We start from the raw sequence: 18,846 nt of genomic DNA on the forward strand, positions 1-18,846 counted from the left end.
AAGGAAGTGTGCAGCCCCTTACATTGTGGTGGGAGATAATCCCTCCACACTGTTTTTCCATCCTGCTACCCCCCAGCATTGCTCTGTCAAGAGCAGTAATCAGCTGCAGGTTGGTGTGGTTGTGTCAGTTCATTACCCTGAGAGCACGAGATGACAAGCTCGGGGGAAATCAAAGCATGGGTAACAGCTATCAGCCAGATGAGCTGGATTCCCTCCGGACACTACTGAGCATCAGAAAAAACCCAACAAGAGGTTTAAGTGAACATTCTGTTCTTATTTTCCAACACGTGTCAACAGGTTTTCTGAGACAACTTGTGTAACCTTGAGAGAAAGCAGGTAGGTGCTTAGCTGCTGTCAGTGTGCTGAGCGAGTAGATTGCGTATCCTCCCTTGCTCTTCCAAAAATATCAGCCAGGAAATTTAACTGCATGTTAGTAAGGGGCTGACAGTGCCAGCCTCTGGCTGTTGTTTTCAAGATCAGCTCTAATTGACCTTCTTCTTGCCTTGTTTTAGTTGCTCACATTGTTCCCTTTTGATTCCCTGATGGTGCTCACATTGTTGGGATTTCTGTGTGTTCCTGCACTGTCTGCTGGTTAAGCCTATTCCTGCTGCATCCTCTGTTTCTGCCTGTGCCTTCTCTTCCTCTTGCCTGGTCTCACTCATGGCTCCTCGTGGCTCACTCATTATCCTGAGCCTGGTTATTATTCCCCTACCCTGAAGTACAGACCAGATCCCCAGCCTGTAGCTCCGTGGCCCAGATGCTGTTTCCCAAGCTAGTTTTTAGGAGCAGCTGTTTCACTCAGCAGCAGCAGACTCCTGCTTGGTGGGAAGCAGCTGCTTGTCTTGCAACTTGAGGAATGCCGCAGGAGCTGTTGCTTTGTCTGGAAGCAGCCCATGGGCTGTATTTCCAGCTGTGCAGGGAGCTCCCTTCCTGCAGGCAAGTGTGTGCCTGGCACAGCATTAAGTAGGTGATGTGTCTCCCTGTGAGTCATAGGAATGCTGGTGTACACAGGGGAACGTACAACTTGATGGTGTAGAGCCAGCAGCTCTCCTGCCTGTGGCTCTGGAGTGACAAAAACACCACTCAGTAGATCTGTCTTGCTTCTGATGGAGGTGTAGGCTCCTGCATTTGTCAAAATTGCAGCCCTGCTCACTTGCCAGGGTAATATCTGTACGTGCACTGGGTGGATGCTGTGCTGCATGAGAGCTGCAGAGCCAGATTTGGCCTGACAGGCTGAGCCCTCAGGAAGTCCACAAAGAGTTTCAAGCAGTAGGAGAAGGAGGTCCTAACCTGCTTAGCCTGTGCCTAAGCCTGTGCCTGGGTATGAAAACACCTACTTTTGAAAGTTAAACAACAGTGTGAGTGATGCAGAAGCAGACTATGAGGTTTTCCAGTAAGCAAAGCAGTGTAAACTGCTGGCAGAAAACCTCTTGGCAGTTTGCACTGTTACCATTGCAGAGAAGATCTCCTCTGTGGTAGCACCAATGGCACTTGACAAATTGATACAGTGAACTCACCAATAGCTCCATTAGAAAAAAAACCCTAAAAACATGCATTTTAATTACGTTAGACAGATCATTAGAAATAGGTATGTAATGAGAAGAGGACCATCACTGTGCCATCACTCTGAGATGCCCAAAGTTGAGGTTCCTGACAGGAACCCCAAAGTGAGGCCAGGTGTTGCTCTCTGCTGCAGCAGCATCACCTTGTTTGATTTTAACCTCCATGTGCTTTGCCAGAGGTAGATTTCCCTGTGACATCAGTGCTTAGGTTTCCTCTCCTTCCTCCCCAAGCCAATGGCATGCATTGCCCACTCTTAGCAGACAATGGAGACCGTGTCAACCGCAGAGGGAAAGGCCAGACTAAGTGCAAAGTCCCAAACTCTCTAGACAAGAGAATTTTCCAGCTCCCAGCATCTCCTGGGCAACATCTCACACTATGAAACTCCTGGTGGAAAGAAATGACAGATCACTGCAAATATTCTTGTTTAAAAGGGTCCAGGAGGAGAGTGGTTGTGGCCTTGCACTAAATATGATCAACTGTTTAGTGTGAGAACTGGGCACAATTTGGGATGCCCCATTGCAGAGGAAAACTGTGTGCCCTCCATGCATGTCATGGAATACTCTGGCCCCACCCAGCCTTGGGACACCCAAAGTCATGAGCCTCCATGCGATTCTTCGCTCACTGCCGGGCCCAGAAGAGACATTTGTCCATTTGTTTACTTGTTGATGCTTTGCGGGTCACCCATGTTTATTTGGAAAGCGCAAATCTCTCAGGGGAGGAAGAGAAGAACCTTCACAAAAATGCACCCAAGGATATTGGCTTGTGACAAGAGCCTTGTCCAGCCTGTATGGCTGGGGGCAGGTTCCCTCCCGTGGCTGAGAGCTGCCACAGCAGCAACCAGCAGCTCTCTGATGTTGTGCAAGTTGTGCAAAGAGCAGGTGTCTTGTGCTGTAGGTACTTCTCCCAGGACCAGTATCAAATTTATGCCCCACATCTTGCCAGTTCACACCAAGGGCCTAGAAAAAAACATGACTAATAGCTGTACAGAGTAATGGGATAGTCATTTGGGCCCCTTCTGATGGGAGACAGATCTCTGGGATGCTCCTCTTTAACCAGAACTGCGCCTACTCTTTGAATGGATTGCCACTCAAGGGAGGGGATTTTTCTTATTTGTGTTATGCAAGGAGAAAACACAGGTTCCTGAGCAGAGGACAGCACAGCATGTTTTTTTACCCCAGTCTGTGGTATATAAATCCCCCAAAGCCTTTGTGGGGCGTTACCACCCAGGTCATCCTGGACAGGTAACCGTGGATGGCACTCACCATTCCTGCAGCAGGACAAGTGTTGTGTGGGTGTATATACGGGGTGAGTAGCTAGCTCACAATTCATGGGTACTCTCCATCACCTGCTTTTTGGAACAATTGCTGCAGAACTAGCCAGTGCTACCAAAGTGCACCCTGGTGTGTGTCTGCTGATGTTGTGCAGTCACAAGGTGCATCAGGACCAAGCGGGAAGTCAGCACAATACCCTGAGATACATTATCAACTGGGAATGTGGCAGGAAGTCATTAAAGATTTCCTGAGCCATTCCCTGGGAAAAATACCACCTCCAGGCTCCAACAAAGGCGGAGGACTTGCACTGCCAGGGCTCAGAAATCAAAAGAAAAATTACTCTAATAAGCCAGTGTCAGGAGCTCCTCTGCTCTGGATGGATCCTGTGCCTGCAGAGTCGTGGTGATGATGGACAGCCAGATTTGGGGATGTGCCAAGGAGCTTTTTGTAGCCTGCTTACTTTCAGGTAGGCTCATCTGAGCCTCTCTAAGGGTTTGGGGGCTACGAGAGATACATGGACATGCACAAATCTGACTCTTTTGTCTGTAAAGTTTTGTTAATACCTGTAGGTGAAAATAAATGAGAGTTTATTTTAAGAAAGCTGTTTGGTTGCCCCATGAGATCTCACCCACAGCTCCAGGAGGAAGATTCACAATTAGTTCTCTTGGACAACTGGGAAAAGACAATTTTCTGCCATCAAGAAGCAATCAGAGTTTGAGACAAGAGGGTGAGCAGTAAGGGAGACCAAACCAGGTGAAGCCAAAAGAGCTCTAATATTTGCAGTCATTCAAACAGATTTGAAGAGGGTTAGGCATAATTTAAACAATGATACCACCGATGCATGAGACTCATTTCACTTGATGTATAGGACAACTCTCATTTTTTTTGCTGCAAATACGTATGCTTTGAAAAACATACGTGTTTTGCTAGTAATAATTTTCTTTTGTTTTTTCCCTAAATCAACCGAGACTCAAAGGCTGTCTTAGCAGATTAAAATTTCTTGGGAAATTACTCTGGAAGTCTGTCTTCTGGGATGTGTCTAGAGGTGATTTTTTTTCAAAACTCTGAGATTATTTAATTGGCAAAATACTTGTATTCAGAGTAAAAACATAGTCATCATACCACGGTCAAGGGAGAAGAGTCAAATACTTGTATTTCGCTGTGTCCATTTTCTCACTTGAAGAGATGAGCAGAATAAATTCTCAGTAAAACAAAACAAGCAAACAAAAACCCAAACAAACCAAAAACACCAACAAGAGAGGAAAAAACTCTGTGAAGATGAGACAGCCAAGTTTCTAGTTTTGCAAAATTCCTACAAGTGAATTTCTAAAATCAGATAGCGTGGTAGTATCTGCCAACCAACTGTGAGTACCTGGCTCAGAGTTTGAGTGCAGAGAGGAGGAGGAGCAGGAAAGAGTAATTTCTGTCACTGAACTTGATCAAAATGTGTATGGGAATTTTTCTCCTATTTGTTGTTAACATCTATTTGAATTTTGGACATTTGTTCCTTACATTCAGAACCTTGCTCACAAGCCTGCCAAAGATGATACACTTTATATCCATTTGGATTATTTGCTAGTTATTCTGTAATTTTTAACCCACAAGATACCAGAAACAAGATGCCTCTCTTTTCAAAATTAACTTTTATCAGAGTAATTTTTCTTTCTCCACAGTGATAGAATTGTTGGCCCCTAAGTTAGTGCAGGCTGGTCTGTACTCACCAGAAAACATTTGGGTTGAGAATGGTGACATATATTTTGTCCTAACTGTTTGATCGTAGCAGTGTGGAATACTGCATAGCAACCTTTCTTCTCTTGTTGATTAAGATACCTGTCTAAGACACCTAAAAGGGGGTTATTTGTTTCAGTCTCACAGCATGTATCTCATATATATGTCTTTGATTCTCTTCCCAACAGGAGAGAAAGAAAATACAGCTGACAAAATCAGGCATATATCTCCAGCACAATTTCAAAGGGTAAACCCTGCCTGCCTGGACTTTAAGGAGGCATCCACACGGACACGGAGACATTCTCCAGGACTGCCAAGAGCACTGTCCAGCCTTGCTCTTGCTGAGGAAGTTCTCCCCACAACACTGCAACAATGAATTTCCTCCGGCGGCGTCTCTCCGACAGCAGTTTTGTGGCCAACCTGCCCAACGGCTACATGATGGACTTGCAGCGCCCCGACAGCTCCACAAGCTCCCCAGTTTCTCCTGCCATGGAGAGAAAGCACCTGCAGCCACCCCAGCCCTCGCACTCTTCCTCTACCAGCAGCAGCATCTTCAGCTCCATCTCCAGCGCCATGAAGCAAACCACGCAAGCAGCTGCAGGACTGATGGATCACTCGGCCAGCCCCGCAGCCCCCGTGGCACAGAAACCCAAAATCCTCCTGGTGATTGATGACACGCACACAGACTGGTAAGTCACCCGTCCTCCCCCACTGAATTCAGCTCCGCATTCACAATCTCCAGGGGGTGCACAGATTCTTTCACACCTGGGCCCCCAGCTCTGGCCCCAGGTTGGTGTCAGGCAAACAAATTGTGTGAATGGCAGAGTGGAATTTTTCATCATTTTCTTGGTAAAAGGTGTTCATTTGATATTCTTTGATCAACGTCTTCGTAGCCTTAATATATGAACACACATAGGGCGTTCTTGGCTCATCAGCTTAGCCAAGCTGGCATATCTAGCAATGATCCTAAGAACTCACAGCTGAAGGTGTGTTAATGATGTGGTTCAGGACCTCAATCCACTGTGTTGAGTCTAAAAATTAAAAGTGACTCAATCTCTCCAGCTCTCCATCTCTCTTTTCTCTGTATGCAAATTTATACATAAATTGTGAAAAGATAACCAAACTTTGTACTGCCTGTCAAGGGTTCTTCACCTGCTAAGCATAGAAACAACTGTAGGCAAAAGGATCTCAGGTTCAGCTAAGCCTCATATTTGTCTTGTTCATGCAGATCTCTTTAGTAACAAAAGTTTGGAGGTTTGTTTCCTATGATATTGGGTAGTACAGTACACTTTCCAAAGTGTTCCCAATTGAAATCTTCTGAAATGTTAGAGAAATTACTTACTGCCTTTTGTATGCTCCTTTTCAAAGTCAGCTGGTTTAGAAAGCTTTAGGCAACCTGTCTGAGAGTATTATCTGGGGGAAAAATCCAAAGAATGCATTGAGGAGATGCTCTTGTTTCATCTGCCAGCTTGTCACAAGCCGGAGGAAGGAAAGAGTAACCCAGTTAAGGGAGCAGTATTGAAGACTTCAAAATGAAAGAAGTTGGGTTATTTGGCCTTGTCAAGGGAGATTATTTTACTTTTATGTTCATCCCACACCACTCTTCAGTACAGTTGTCACCTTTGGTCTTCTCTGTTTAACTGGAAGAGTGGGGACAAAGTGTCTCAGGTTTGGCTCTTCACCCGAGATTCAGGTGGTTGAGAATCTTTTGCCCTCTGAAAGCCCTGAGCCAGGTCACAAGAAAGAAGCGGAGTCTTCAAGGTCTTGTTTTTCAAGATTTCCCGTGTTGTTTAGCATTTCATATCTCACAATGTTCTCCGTGCCCAGCCAAGGTCTGAGCAGTGGCTGGGACAGGAGGTGACTCCTCCCACAGTGGGACATCGCAGCCCCTTTATGCAGGAAATTATGTATCACCTATTTACAGTTATGTACCAATGCCTATCACCTCTACAAGAGTCACCTCTACTCTGACCCAATCTCCTTGAACTACTTAGGGCCACCATCACACCAGAAAATGGAGGCCAAGGGAAAAGAAGAACCCAGGGCACCGCCCTAAATCCTCCATCTTGTCCTCATGCACCTACATTCTAAAAACCCAAAACTGCACAATTTTTCACCCTGTGCTAAGATAAACTCCTGTTTTCACACCTTTGTGGTTTGTAATTCTTCTCTCAATGTTGGAAGCCGTTCCCATGGGCTGAAGTCAGTGTCCTCCTGGGCTCTGTGCCAGGTGTCTACCACAACCAGCCTGTACAGGTCCAAGACCCCCCTGTACAAATCCCAGACCCTCTTGCACGGGTCCCAGACCTCTCTGCCAAGGTCTGTGGCCTTCCAGGGCGTCCAAAGGGATGCCCTGGACTCCAACGAAAGTGAGACCCTCCCTTTTTAGGTGTATCTTGGCAAATCAAAAGCTTAGCTCTTACCTAAATAGAGGTAAGACTCACTGTACCATGACTGACTACAACTAGGTCAGGCATTTTCAGCCAACTTGAACTCAGAGAAGGAAAACAGTGGGATTTTTCCTCAAAGGAAGAACAACTTCTTAAGTGGGTGGGAAAGTCCTTGGCAAGGCTGTCACCATGAATGTTTCCCTGGCCTGGTGTCTTTCATCACAGCAGCAGCCCCTCGACGCCAGCTCCATCAGGCAGCAGCACCAGCCTGGCTGGACCACACCTGGTCCCTCCGGGGTGCACCACGAGCCTCCCGCAGCTGATGCTCACTAACCTCCGTCTGCGAAGCCTTTGTGCAGTTCCTTGGAGATGCTGCCAGGTGGCAGTCCCTTAACACAGCATCCTCCGTCTGGGAACGGGAGTGCTTTGGATGTGCAGCTCCAGCATCTGGGGCTTAGCCAACAGTGTGTAGTCGAAACACTGTAATCAGAGAGGAAAGCCCTAGCTCAAAGGCCAATCTCGTTTTTCCTTAAGATTAATGGTGCTGGAGGTAGTCAGGGCAGGGCAAAAGACAAGGAGGGATTGGACCCTGCTGCAGTGTTTTCATGTTTTAAAATACACACACTCCGTTTGAATCCCTGCCTTTATATCTCCCAGCTGCTGTTCTGTCAGGCAGGCTTTGTGGCCTGCCAGCTGAGCTTGCTGAGGGAGCAGCAGCTGGGATATATAAAAAAGGAAGTATACCTTCCTTTAAGCAAGGCTACCCATGCTGTCCTCACTCCTGTAAGCACTCTTCACATCCTGCTGTCTTGGCTATCCCTCTGCTGTCTATAATTTAGAAGTTTCTAGGAATGATGGAAATTTATCCATCATCATATCCCTTTCATTTATCCCAGCTCTCTGACTCAACCCAAAAGTTTGCAGGTATCAAATGCTGCTTGCAAGGGCTCCCTGCCTTTACTTTCTCTAAGGCTGTGAGAACACTGAACAAAATTAGTGTATGAATTCATGATCATGCCCTGATGGATGTATGACATTATAAACAAGGAAAAAATATTTCTAACCCTTCCTGCCATGGCTCTCTGTAGCATGGACAGACATATATGCCTGGAAACTTCCCAAGCTTCAAAGCTGGTCCTTTCTAGAGAGAGCATACCAATGCAATCATTCCAGTGGGCCATGAGTGCTTTCTCCTGGTTGATTTTTTTTGTCTCCAGGAAACTCAGTGAGCCCTTAAGAGCAGCACTGAGGAGCAGTGGATCCATGGCTCCGTTGATGTTTATTTTTGGTGAGGCACTTCTGAGCAATGTCAGTCAGTGTCTTGGTCTCAGGCAGGGTGCTATGTGAGTTCAGGCTGAGCACCCTCAGGAAGCAGTGTTTGCCTTGTGAGAGCCCTGCTGATGAAGCTGATTATCCAGGGATTCTGACTATCCACTCTGCATCACATACAGAAACAGTCTCAGACTTTGGAAGGTGAACAACAGCACGTTGTTACTTCCATGCTGGTGATTCTGGTTTGGAAAGGAGCATCATGTTTGTAAGACATTTCACCTCTGCCTGCTCTGGTCTTTCTACTTGTGAAACCTTTGTATTTGCTTGTCAAGAAAGTCTTTGCTTCTCCTTTTGAAATAGCTAACTAAAAATATCCCCAAGAAATAACTACTGATGTGCTGCACTTATTTCAAGGCTTCCACAGTGCCTTCTTCCCCGATCAAGTTGCACAGGGTTTACAACAAGGACCAGCTTGTTCATGGACAGAAAGGGTGAGAGACTGAATCTGCCATTTGATTCCTCTTCTCTAAGTGAAGACACTTTCTCAGAATTGAAGGCTGTAGCAATATTGCCAAGCCAGACATATATTTATCATCACTGTTTGTATTTGTTAGGATGAGGTGCTGCCAAGTGCTCGACAAAACAACCCAAAGAGAGAAAGTGCACTCGATTTCTCTCAGAGGTCAGAAGGAAATAAAGAGCATCCATGGGAATCCATGGCCTGTCTTACACCATAAAATCCTTGCCATTCTTGACATGCAATATGCTCTGTTTATTCCAGAGGCAATGTACTGTAAAACCAATGTGAGTCCCACAGAATATGATCAGCTGCTTTCTGCATTAGCAGCAGTAAAACAAAGGCATTCTATTAAGAACAAGGAAACTCACCCAGCTTTCTGCTACAGTGGCAACATTTTCCCAATTTTCCATTCTCCTCAAAGATGCAGTTCTAGACATTACAAGCAAGCACGCAGTGAATTGCCATATGTAGGATGTGCACAAGAGGAAAAATCCTACCTAGACAGCTCCCTTGTGCTCTTGGCTTTAACAGGCAGCTCTGAGGCACACACAGCAGTGAATGTGCCCGTGCATCAACACACCAGGGAAAAACTTGGCTTCTCTTCTGTCATAATTGGCACATTTCTCAGCTGGGGGCCTCCACCTGGAGAATGAGGCTCCTTCTGGTGGGCTGGGAGTATCCGTGCCCTTGGGAGGCTTCCAAAAACATCCACAACTCACCTACAGCAGCTGCCAGAGAAAGTGGAGCTCAGACACGAATACATGAGCACATGTTGAACACAAAGGGGAGCAGGACCATGAGGAAGGCGGACAGCAGAACTCCAGGTGGTGGCACATGGGCCAGCTCCAGCAGCCTGACCTCAGCAAGGAGGGGAGCATCCCACCTCTGGCAACTTCCTGGCCCACCATGCTATCGAGCAAAATTATGTTCTAGCCGGGTTGAATTTCTCAGCAGATCAAATAGGATTTTGCACTGGGAATTATTAACCCTCATCTCTGTGAAAGTGCTCAGCTTTCCAGCCTTATGCCTCATGTTTAAACAGCTTATGGGGGAAGTGATCAAGCACAGCTAAGGCTCCTATTAGCCACGCATGCTAAAAGAGTTTTTTTCTGGACCAGACAGCATCATAAAGTTGTTCTGGTTGCATTTGCTGGATATCTGTTTTGTTTGTGAAACAGTTCATGTGGCTTTTCAAAGCCATTCGTGTGTTTTGTCCACGTTTCACGCTCTTTCCAGAGCTCTAAGTGCTAGGTTTGCTGCCTTGCCCAAAATACACGTGCCCTCTGTGCAGCAGCTGCACACATGAGGATTGTGAAACGCTTCACCAAAAACTAAGTCACAGAAGATATTTTAGGAGACACAAAATTGCATTTTTTTTCTCTCCTTTTGTTTGCAGCCAAATCTGCCAGAGCATACTGCCTACAAAAATTTTAAGATCAAGGAAGAGAGAAACTGTGATTAACACTGAATGAAATCCTCTTAAAACATTTGAAGTGGTTCTTTGTATAACAATAATGTCATGGTTCAGGTCTAATTATGGACTGATTTGACAGGATTACTGTTTTATACTGGTCAAAGGAAATTATTAAATTTTTTTAATAAGAAAATAATTTTTACTTCTGAAACATGCAAATATTGAGCCCTAAATATGTCCTTTGCCTAAAAAGATGATTGTGAAATAATAACAGGCTAATACTGAATTTTAGTAACATAGGAGTTCCTAAATCTTGGGGTTTTTTTGAGGAATTCATTTTAAAAATACTAAATTAGTGTCATGAGTCATTTCTTGCTTTCACTAGGCTGAAGGTGATATACTAAGGCTCACATTAAGAGGAATATTTCTGTACCTAACTCGTTTAAACATATTGAGAAGTTCTGGAGTTTAAGCTTGAACTTAGAAATTCGCTGGTAAAATTGCAAACTTTTGTCTATATTTCCTGATAAAGAAGTCCCAAATCTTCCCAAATCATGGTGGTCACTGACAACAGAATATTATAAGGTTTTTTACACAGTTGTGAGTTTTCAAGATTTCACAAGTTCTGTGCAATAATGCAGCAATAATTCGGAAAAAAACCCAAAAAAACCCCTTACACATAAAATCCTTGTTTTGACAAATCTGGTTAAAAAGACCTTATATTTTCATCATTTAGCTTTGTCCACCCAGGACCAAATTTTTTTTTTTTTTTTTTGTTCCTACTCTTGTAGCCAAATTCCACTTTTTGAGAAGTGGAAAACAGAGAGTTGAGGCAAGTTTGTGTTAAATGAGTGTGTGTGTGTTTGTGCACACCTGGGAGCTTTTGGAGAGTTTCTGTTATTCCCTGGCATACAGACACAGGGGTGAGAAGGAGGCAAGGCTGTCAAAAGTTGTCCAGAGATTGCATCTATCACATCACTTTCCAATCTGTTTTAGGTATAGCACCATCGTGTCTGTCTGTATTTTTGTCCTGCATATGTAAGGTATCTTGGGATCTAGTCCCCCTAAATGAAAGGTGATACAGAAATGTAAAGGATTAGTATCATTACAAAAATAGACACAAGGAATATGGAAAACATTCCCCACCAGGTTATAACTATGCTAATGTAAGTCAAATCTGGGTCCTTAATTACTTTCCCAGAGTTTCTAAAAATGCATAGAATTTAACCTCAGAATGTCCTGCCTAGTCCTGTGCATATCAAAAAAAAAAAAAAAAAAAAAAAAGCCTCCAACAAACCCAACCCTCAGACACATTTATCAGTACTTGTGAGCCAGATTACTTCTGCCTGAAAGTCCACAGCTCTGCACCAGGGTTGGTCCAAGTTAGGCCAATTCTACTGCCCCTCAGATTCAAGGAGAACTGAAGTAGGTGGGAAAAAAAAAGAATTTGCAAAATCCTCAACAAAATGATACCCCTGGCAAACAGCTCCAGGCCGTGCTATTTAGATTCAGCAATGTGGAAATGTTCCAGCAATGCACTATTTTGATAATACACAAAATCAAATTGCTGCCTCATGTTGTACTTAATGCAGCACCCCACCTCCACTCCCTACCCTCCTACCCCCAGCTCTCTGTGGGCAGGAGGAATGTGACCACAGCACAGCCTGGGTGGGGGACCAGACCTACAGCAAAGTGTCCTTCCTATTCTGACAGCTCGGAGAAGCACAAAAAAAGCTGTGCCCAAAAGCAATAGTGCTGTACTAACTAGTGCTTCTTCTCTTCGTGGGGGGATGGCTTTGATTACCCCTGTTTGATGAGCAGGAGGTGGCACAGGAAGATGCTGGGAGGCCACTATTGTGTGGGGCTCCACAATTCCTTGAATAGGATGAGTGGCCTGAATGGCTGTGTCTGTGACTGTTAAAGTGCTGGTGGCTTGCCAAGCCAGGTCTCCCCAGAAAACAGGCCTTCAGAAAGGGAGGATTCACCAAAGAAGATTTTAAAAACCTCTCTCCCTTGCTGCCCCAAACCTTCCCTTTCCATCTGCCTGCAAGCCAAGAAAATCCAGCCCTGTAGGGTGGGACCTTAGATCTCATCAAGGACCTCACCAGGAGGACTTCCTTTATCCAAAAAACCCTAATCAGAGCCCAATACAACTCATTTGGGCGAGGCATTCCTTCCCTTGATGTGATCCCATAACTAATAATGTTTCAGGGCTGGTTTTACAGTAACCAGAGCGGGCTGGGTTTTTGGGTTCTTCCCAGAAGGCAACAAAAGAAGTCTGTTCCCACAGCCCGACTGAGGACACACCTGTGGCACTGCAGAGCTGGCTCTGCCTTCAGTGGCCACAGCAAGTCAGGTGGTGACAGCACCAAGAGCAAGGTGATCTTGCCCTGGGGAGGAACAGGGCTGCTGTGCTCCAGGGATGGAGCTGAAACTGCTGTGGAGCTCCTGGCAAAGTATCAGTATATCTAGGGTTACCTTTTGACCCACCACAAACCTGAGATTTACTCGTTAGCCCTTCCCTGTCGGTGTGTAAAATGTGAATGCCTTTTCCTTCTTCCTGCACTTGCCTCTGGTCCATTTAACTTTTCGTTTAATTTAACCTTGTTTTCTGAGGTGTCAAAGCACACATCCATTGCTCCAATTCACCATTCTTGCCACCCTCACCTCTTGCCCCAAGGTACTCTTGAAGAATGAGTATTAATTACCAACCAGTCCATTTCACAGCTGAGCGCTGCATAAAGGTCTCTGGGCCAAAGCAGATGTGGACAAAAGCTCCAGCAATTTGCAGACCTCAGCATTTATGGAGTGATTTTTTCCCAGCCCTATGCCCTGGACGGTCAGGCCTTGACTATCTCAAAGTTCCTTACTGTGTACGGCTGAGAATTTCTAAAGTGGGGAAAAGTGGTGGAGCGAGTGAGAACTGGCTCATCTAAGGAAAGCCTGACTTATTTTCACCCTTGAGAAAAATAAAAAAGGGCACAAATGCATCTCTCCTCCCCCTTCCCCTCCCTGCTGCCCTTATAGCGTGTAGGGGCTGGGGAGGTCAGGCATTCCAGCAGCTGTTGGCCAGTATCCTGGAAACTGCCTCCTTTTTCCCAGTCCCAGCCCCTTTTATGAAGGAGACAATGGGAACATACAGTGAGTGCCTTGTGCATCACTTGGGCCCCCAGGCCCTTTGACGTGGGGATTTTATCCAGCAGCTCACCACCTCCCAACCCTCCCCAAGGTGCCCCTACACCCAAACCAGGGGGCTTCAGCCTCGCCTTTTCCTGGATTATCCAGAAAGAAATCACATGCCTGATTTTCCCAAGGGCTCGAGAGAAATGTGTATATTGTGATACTAGGGAAATAATTCCGATAATTCTAGAATTCACCAATGGATGCCTTTTAGTTTGTTTACCCGAATCTCTTCATACCATTTCTCTCCTTCTTTCTTCCACCCAATTCCTTGCCCACCTCTCCCCAAGAATCCCATGCATTTCTCTCTTCATCGTGTTTTGCTCTGGCCTCTCCATAGCATAGGAAAGGCTGCTTCCTGCTGCAGATATGAAGCAGTTTCTATGCAAAGTTTTGGCTTGGCTTTCTCTGCTTGTTGTGTCATGAACCAGAGGCACAAGCTCAGTGAGAGGACTTGGGAGGAATTTGCCATTACAGTATCCTAGTGTCCTTCTTCTGCATGCTGTCAGTGAGGAGAGCCCATTTTTGGATCGAAGGTACAAGCCAGCTCTTGAGTTTGTAGCTCAAGGCCTCTGTTGAACAGTGATACAGATGTGAGTCAGGGTTCACTCACATCACAGGGGATTTGGGCTCAGGCTTATTAGTTCATCTGAAAAATGGCTTCCCAGTTTCCAGGAGAGCATTCCAATGTTTGTTGTATCTGTTCCACTGAGGTCTTTCCTAGGAAGATCTGAAAGTCTGTGAATTAGCCTGAGGTAGGTAATGGGAGGTGAATTGATCATTTGTTATTCCCTGCTGCTGTTGAAGGGACACTTCATATCTGACAGAAAATTGTTGCATATGCTTCCTCCAGCAATGGTAATTGAGGCAAACTGGGGCTGGTTTACAGAACATCTCTGCAAAATAAACTTCTGTCTTTTCCAGATTACTTCATAAAAAGAGGCATTGGGTTTCTTATGTCCCTGTAATCATATCAGAGCTGAGGCTGAAAGCAAAAGTTATGTTTGTTTGATGCTTTTGCACCCAGAAAATATATCTTTTTCAGGAACATGCAGCTTCTTAATCAGAAAGAGAGAGGGGTTCAAGGCAAGCTTCTTCCCTGCAAGCCAGGGCAGATATTTGGCTGTTTATCATGGTGCTTCCTCCCTCCCAGTCCATGGGGCCACATTTAAATGGACTGCCAGCTCTATAAATCCCACCCAGGAACTGCTCTTGAGCATGGCTCTGCAGTTTTCTTCGGTCAAAACATGTTTACATGTTAATTCACTGAGATCACAGCAACCACACCAGCCCATCTGCACCCTGCCTAGCCAAATTACAGCTCTGTGTTCTGCTGAGCTGAACATCTGACATGCTTTAAAATAAAGGGGTGGCCAGCCAAGCAGTGGTCAGTGCTGCAGACTGCCTGGGAGAGGTGATGGGCCTGTGTGGCAAGTGGCTTGTCCAGTGGCCCAAGCTGGGGACACTGATCCCTTCTGGGGCCATGAGCTGCTCCTCTCATCACTGGGAGCTGGCTGTGCTGAAGGGGAGTGGGGACACTTCCAAGGTTCCCAGAAAGTTTTTGGCCTGGTCTTCTGGGAACAGCACCTCTGCTGCACTACAAGCTGCCTAGATAACTCTGCAGCAGTCAAGTCCCTTACAGAGGTCTGGAAGAGACTTGCTCATGTCGTTTTGGGGCAGAGAGCATCCACAAACATCTTGTACAGCCACAAGACTGCCAGAAACATCCTTCTCTCTTTCTCACGCATCCCCCACCATAGCAGTGTGGGCTTCCTTTCATCTGTCTCATGCCCACTGTAAGGGCCACAAGCCACTTCAGACATTGTGCAGAACTGACCAAAAGAGTCTCTCTCTTGCAAGAGGTATGATGCTTCCAGAGCATCAGCAATGATTCCAGCTTGTTTAAAAGGTAAGGGGCTCCAGGAGGATTCTAAGGCCATTTTTCATTTCAGTGTGATAGCATCTACTGCTCAGGGGTTCCAAAACCCCAGGTGAGAATTGAAAACATCACTCCATCCACTTCAGAGATATTTCAGTAAGAAATGTTTTATTCTCTACCTTGGGGCTGTGTCAAAATGATGGGCAGACCAAAATCCTTGGCTGCAAATTGCTTGGCACCTGTAGTCTTCACAGACACTCAGAGAAGGTTAAGCTTCCTGAGGGGCTGTCTTGGAATGAAAGTACTGTTTACAACAGTATTGTACTGTTAAAGGAAAGTTCTAGGGACATTGGATGAGACAACCTGCATGGAAAGAGGGATGGGATGCAGAGGTCACACAGTGTCTGAGCTGAGGTCCCTTGTGCTACTCCAACAACTCCTAACACTGGGTGCACCCTCTGTGTGACCATCCATAAGCCCAGCCAGTACTGCAGAGAGGAGAAAGATGATTTTGTAACCCTGTGGAGGCTAATTTCCTGGACCAGGCAATGGAAGCTTCTTTGCTGCATCTGAACCAGGCTGAGGACTGTGGTCAACCACACTTCATCACAAGCTGAAGCAAAGCATCACCAAGGAGTTTGTAAAGAGCTGAGCAACAAAGAGGAGAGGCCACAGAGGCAGGGAGTGTGTTTCATGAATGTGGGTAAGGAATATATATATATATATATATTTTATGAGCATGCTGGGAATAAAAACCAGCTTGTACCAAGGAATAGTGCACCTCAAATTTCAGACCAGTTCCTGTGAGCCCTCTGAAAGCTTACTGCAGTTTTTAAGAAGTCACTAGTTCCAGCAATGTCCCCAGTGTTTAGGAGTGCTTCATGTTGCCAGACCCTCTTGAGCCATGCCTTCAGAAATTTAATGGAATTATTAAGTGCATTTAGAGTTCCTATTTATTGTTAGAGGCATGATGTCTTAATTTGTCTGCTGAGTTGTTTTTAACATGCAATGCTCATAAATCCAAAAAGAAAAAAAAAAAAAAAAAAAAAGAAGGAAAAAAGGTACAGAGACCTGCTTGTTCCATCAAACAAGGGTTGTTCCAGCCACCTGGGCTTGGTTATGCCTGGCTGCTACATTGTCCCTCACCTATGCAGAAGTCTTATTTGCACCATGCTCATGGATGGGCTATCTGGGGACTGTGATACAGCATTCAGGTGTCCTTGCTAGAATTAAGCAGAAAGGTTTTGACATTATTTAATGTATTTTTCTATTGCAATGAAAAGTTTCGATTTCATTTTGAGCCAGAACAACAAAGCAACTTTTTTATTTACATGTCACATTTCTGAGGGAGGAGAGCATTCAGCTATAAACTGGTGTGTTTCAGCCATGGGGAAAACTGCCTTCCTACTGTCTTTCCTTTTTCCTTTTTTCATGATAACAAACAGACACATGGTAAAAATGTGAGTCAGCTTTTATTTATTTTTTTTTTTTTTAATACTGTAAGATAGGGAGCAAAGTTGGCTTCCCCTAATTTTCCTTTACTTCTTTATTCTGTCCTGTCTTTGCCAATTTGAAACAGAACCCAGAGTTACTTTGTCTCTGAAAACAGCTCTTGCAGGACTAAACTTTTTTCAATGATTTCCAAATAGAAGAGCCCTTTGGAGCCTACATGGCCTTCTGAAAGTTTATAGGGGAGGAGGACTGACAAAATAAATTAGTATTTTCTTCTGTCAAGCTTGTTTGGTGAGAGGAAGAATTGGGGAGAAATACTCACAGGGAAATTTATAGTGGCAATTTGCCTGCTGACCAATCAATACAAAGGGCATTATACACAAATATGAATACAAAATCTAAAACTGCCTGTCCTTTTCCTCTGTTTTCTTCTCCAGCACTTCTGTCAGCCTTCCCCTTGCATCAACAACTCCTTGAAGTGCTTTGTTGTCTGCAGAGTGTGGGGACATAGGATGGGAGGTGGTGGAAGGTGAATGTTCTTCTCACAGCAGTGTTCAACCCCAAAGCAAACACAGTTTCTCAGTTCAGAGGAGATCCTTCATCAGTGACAGTGTAGAGATGCAGACACAGTTTCCCTAAATCAACAGCAAAAAGAAACAGAAGGGAGAAGCAGCTCTGGAGTGAGAGACCACAAGAACCAGTCTTCACAAGTACTTCAGCTGTGATGATAAAGCTCCTTGCTCAACATGAGAAGTTCCTGATGCTGTGCCATATGTTGCTCTCCTTTTACAGAATACAGATTGAGTATTAAATGAGATATAGCAAGGAATCACTGATTAGAGTTGTTCCCTGGAAAAGATTAAGAGAACATTTGATTTTCAGTTTGAAAATTAAATGCAAAAGTAACAAGCCTTGAAGGAACTTTCCAATGTGGTTTTCATCTGGCTTGGCAGGTTTCTCCAGGAAAACAGAAAGCTAAAAGAAGATGGGAATTAGAAAAACATGCTGTGACCTGGATAGAAATTCTTCAGCAAAAAAAGGAAATGCAGAAGCAAAACAGTATGTAATGAAAGACAAAAATCTTACTTAACCATGTTTATCTCTCTTGTTTCTTCTACAGGGCCAAATATTTCCAGGGGAAGAAAGTTAATGGAGAATTTGATATCCGAGTGGAGCAGGTCAGTGATAAGTGAATTTCTCTCTAAGGAATGTATGTGGACATGGCCAGGGAGAGGAAATCTGTCCCAGAAACAGTAATGAGCTTCCTAGCCTGGTTTTTTTAAGTGCTCCACTGGGCACTGGACACATTCTGTTTCCCTGTTGGCCTTGGCACCAGACATCCATTTCAGCTGAAGCCTCTTCATGTTGTGGTCTGTCCCCTGCTCTGTGTCTTGGTGCAGTGTCTGTCAAAAAAAAGTCCCCCGTTGACTGAGACCATAATGCAATTTCACTGATGAGGACCATGGCCAGGGCCCTGCAGCTCCCATGAAATGCACACACAGTGACTGCAGCATTGCCCAAGGGAATGAGGCCCCCAGTGGGTAGGAGAGTTGAGGAATGGAAAACAAGGATCCTGGCTATTTCCACTTTGCCCCTCCCTGCCACTCAGATTAGGCAGCCCAGGCTCCATTAGTGGGCAGGGAGCTGGTCTTGGCTCCTCCAGATCTCAGAAGGAGAAAGGATGATGAGATTTCCCATCTGGATCACAATTTCTCTGGGGAAGAACAGAAGCTGCACTGTCAGTGGCAGTCCTTGAATCTGACCCCAGGCCCCTCTTGCCTGTTGTTAAGGTCAAGAGAGAACCACTGCGTCCTTTAGACTCTGGATTTTTGGTCCCTGCTTATTTTGTCCATTCATCTGTGCTCAGAATTTCTTGATATTTTATTTTCATTTATTGCTCCTACCCTATTTATCTAGAGCCCTCCTAACTTCTTCACCTCTTCCTCAAGCAGTCCAGGAGTCTAAACTGTGACGGGAACAGGTCCCCTAAAGCTGAATGCTGACCCTCTCTGCCTGAAAAATGTTCTCCCACAGTTTTCCTATGAAAGAGATAAAAAAAAAAAAAAAAAAAAAAAGGGAATAACTGTGTTCATCAACATGGTCCACAACTTTCTCTGTGAGTTCTCAGCTTACCAGTCTTCACTCCTATAACTCTCCCCTGAATGGCACGCAGACTG

General features: G+C 45.1%; 1 protein-coding gene across 1 annotated transcript in view; it reads left to right on the top strand.

Annotated features, from left to right (window-relative positions):
• The first annotated feature begins 4,755 nt into the window (after positions 1 to 4,755).
• The window catches only part of LOC136361771 (synapsin-3-like), a 169,515-nt gene continuing 155,424 nt past the window's right edge, over positions 4,756 to 18,846 (top strand). The window contains exons 1-2 of the mRNA XM_066319910.1: positions 4,756 to 5,251; positions 17,790 to 17,847. Of these exons, the coding sequence (XP_066176007.1) occupies positions 4,935 to 5,251; positions 17,790 to 17,847 (375 nt within the window). The 5' untranslated portion in view covers positions 4,756 to 4,934. The remainder of the gene's footprint in view (positions 5,252 to 17,789; positions 17,848 to 18,846) is intronic.

This window comes from Sylvia atricapilla, chromosome 5 (genome assembly GCF_009819655.1).
Source record: "Sylvia atricapilla isolate bSylAtr1 chromosome 5, bSylAtr1.pri, whole genome shotgun sequence".
NCBI classification, from domain to species: domain Eukaryota; kingdom Metazoa; phylum Chordata; class Aves; order Passeriformes; family Sylviidae; genus Sylvia; species Sylvia atricapilla.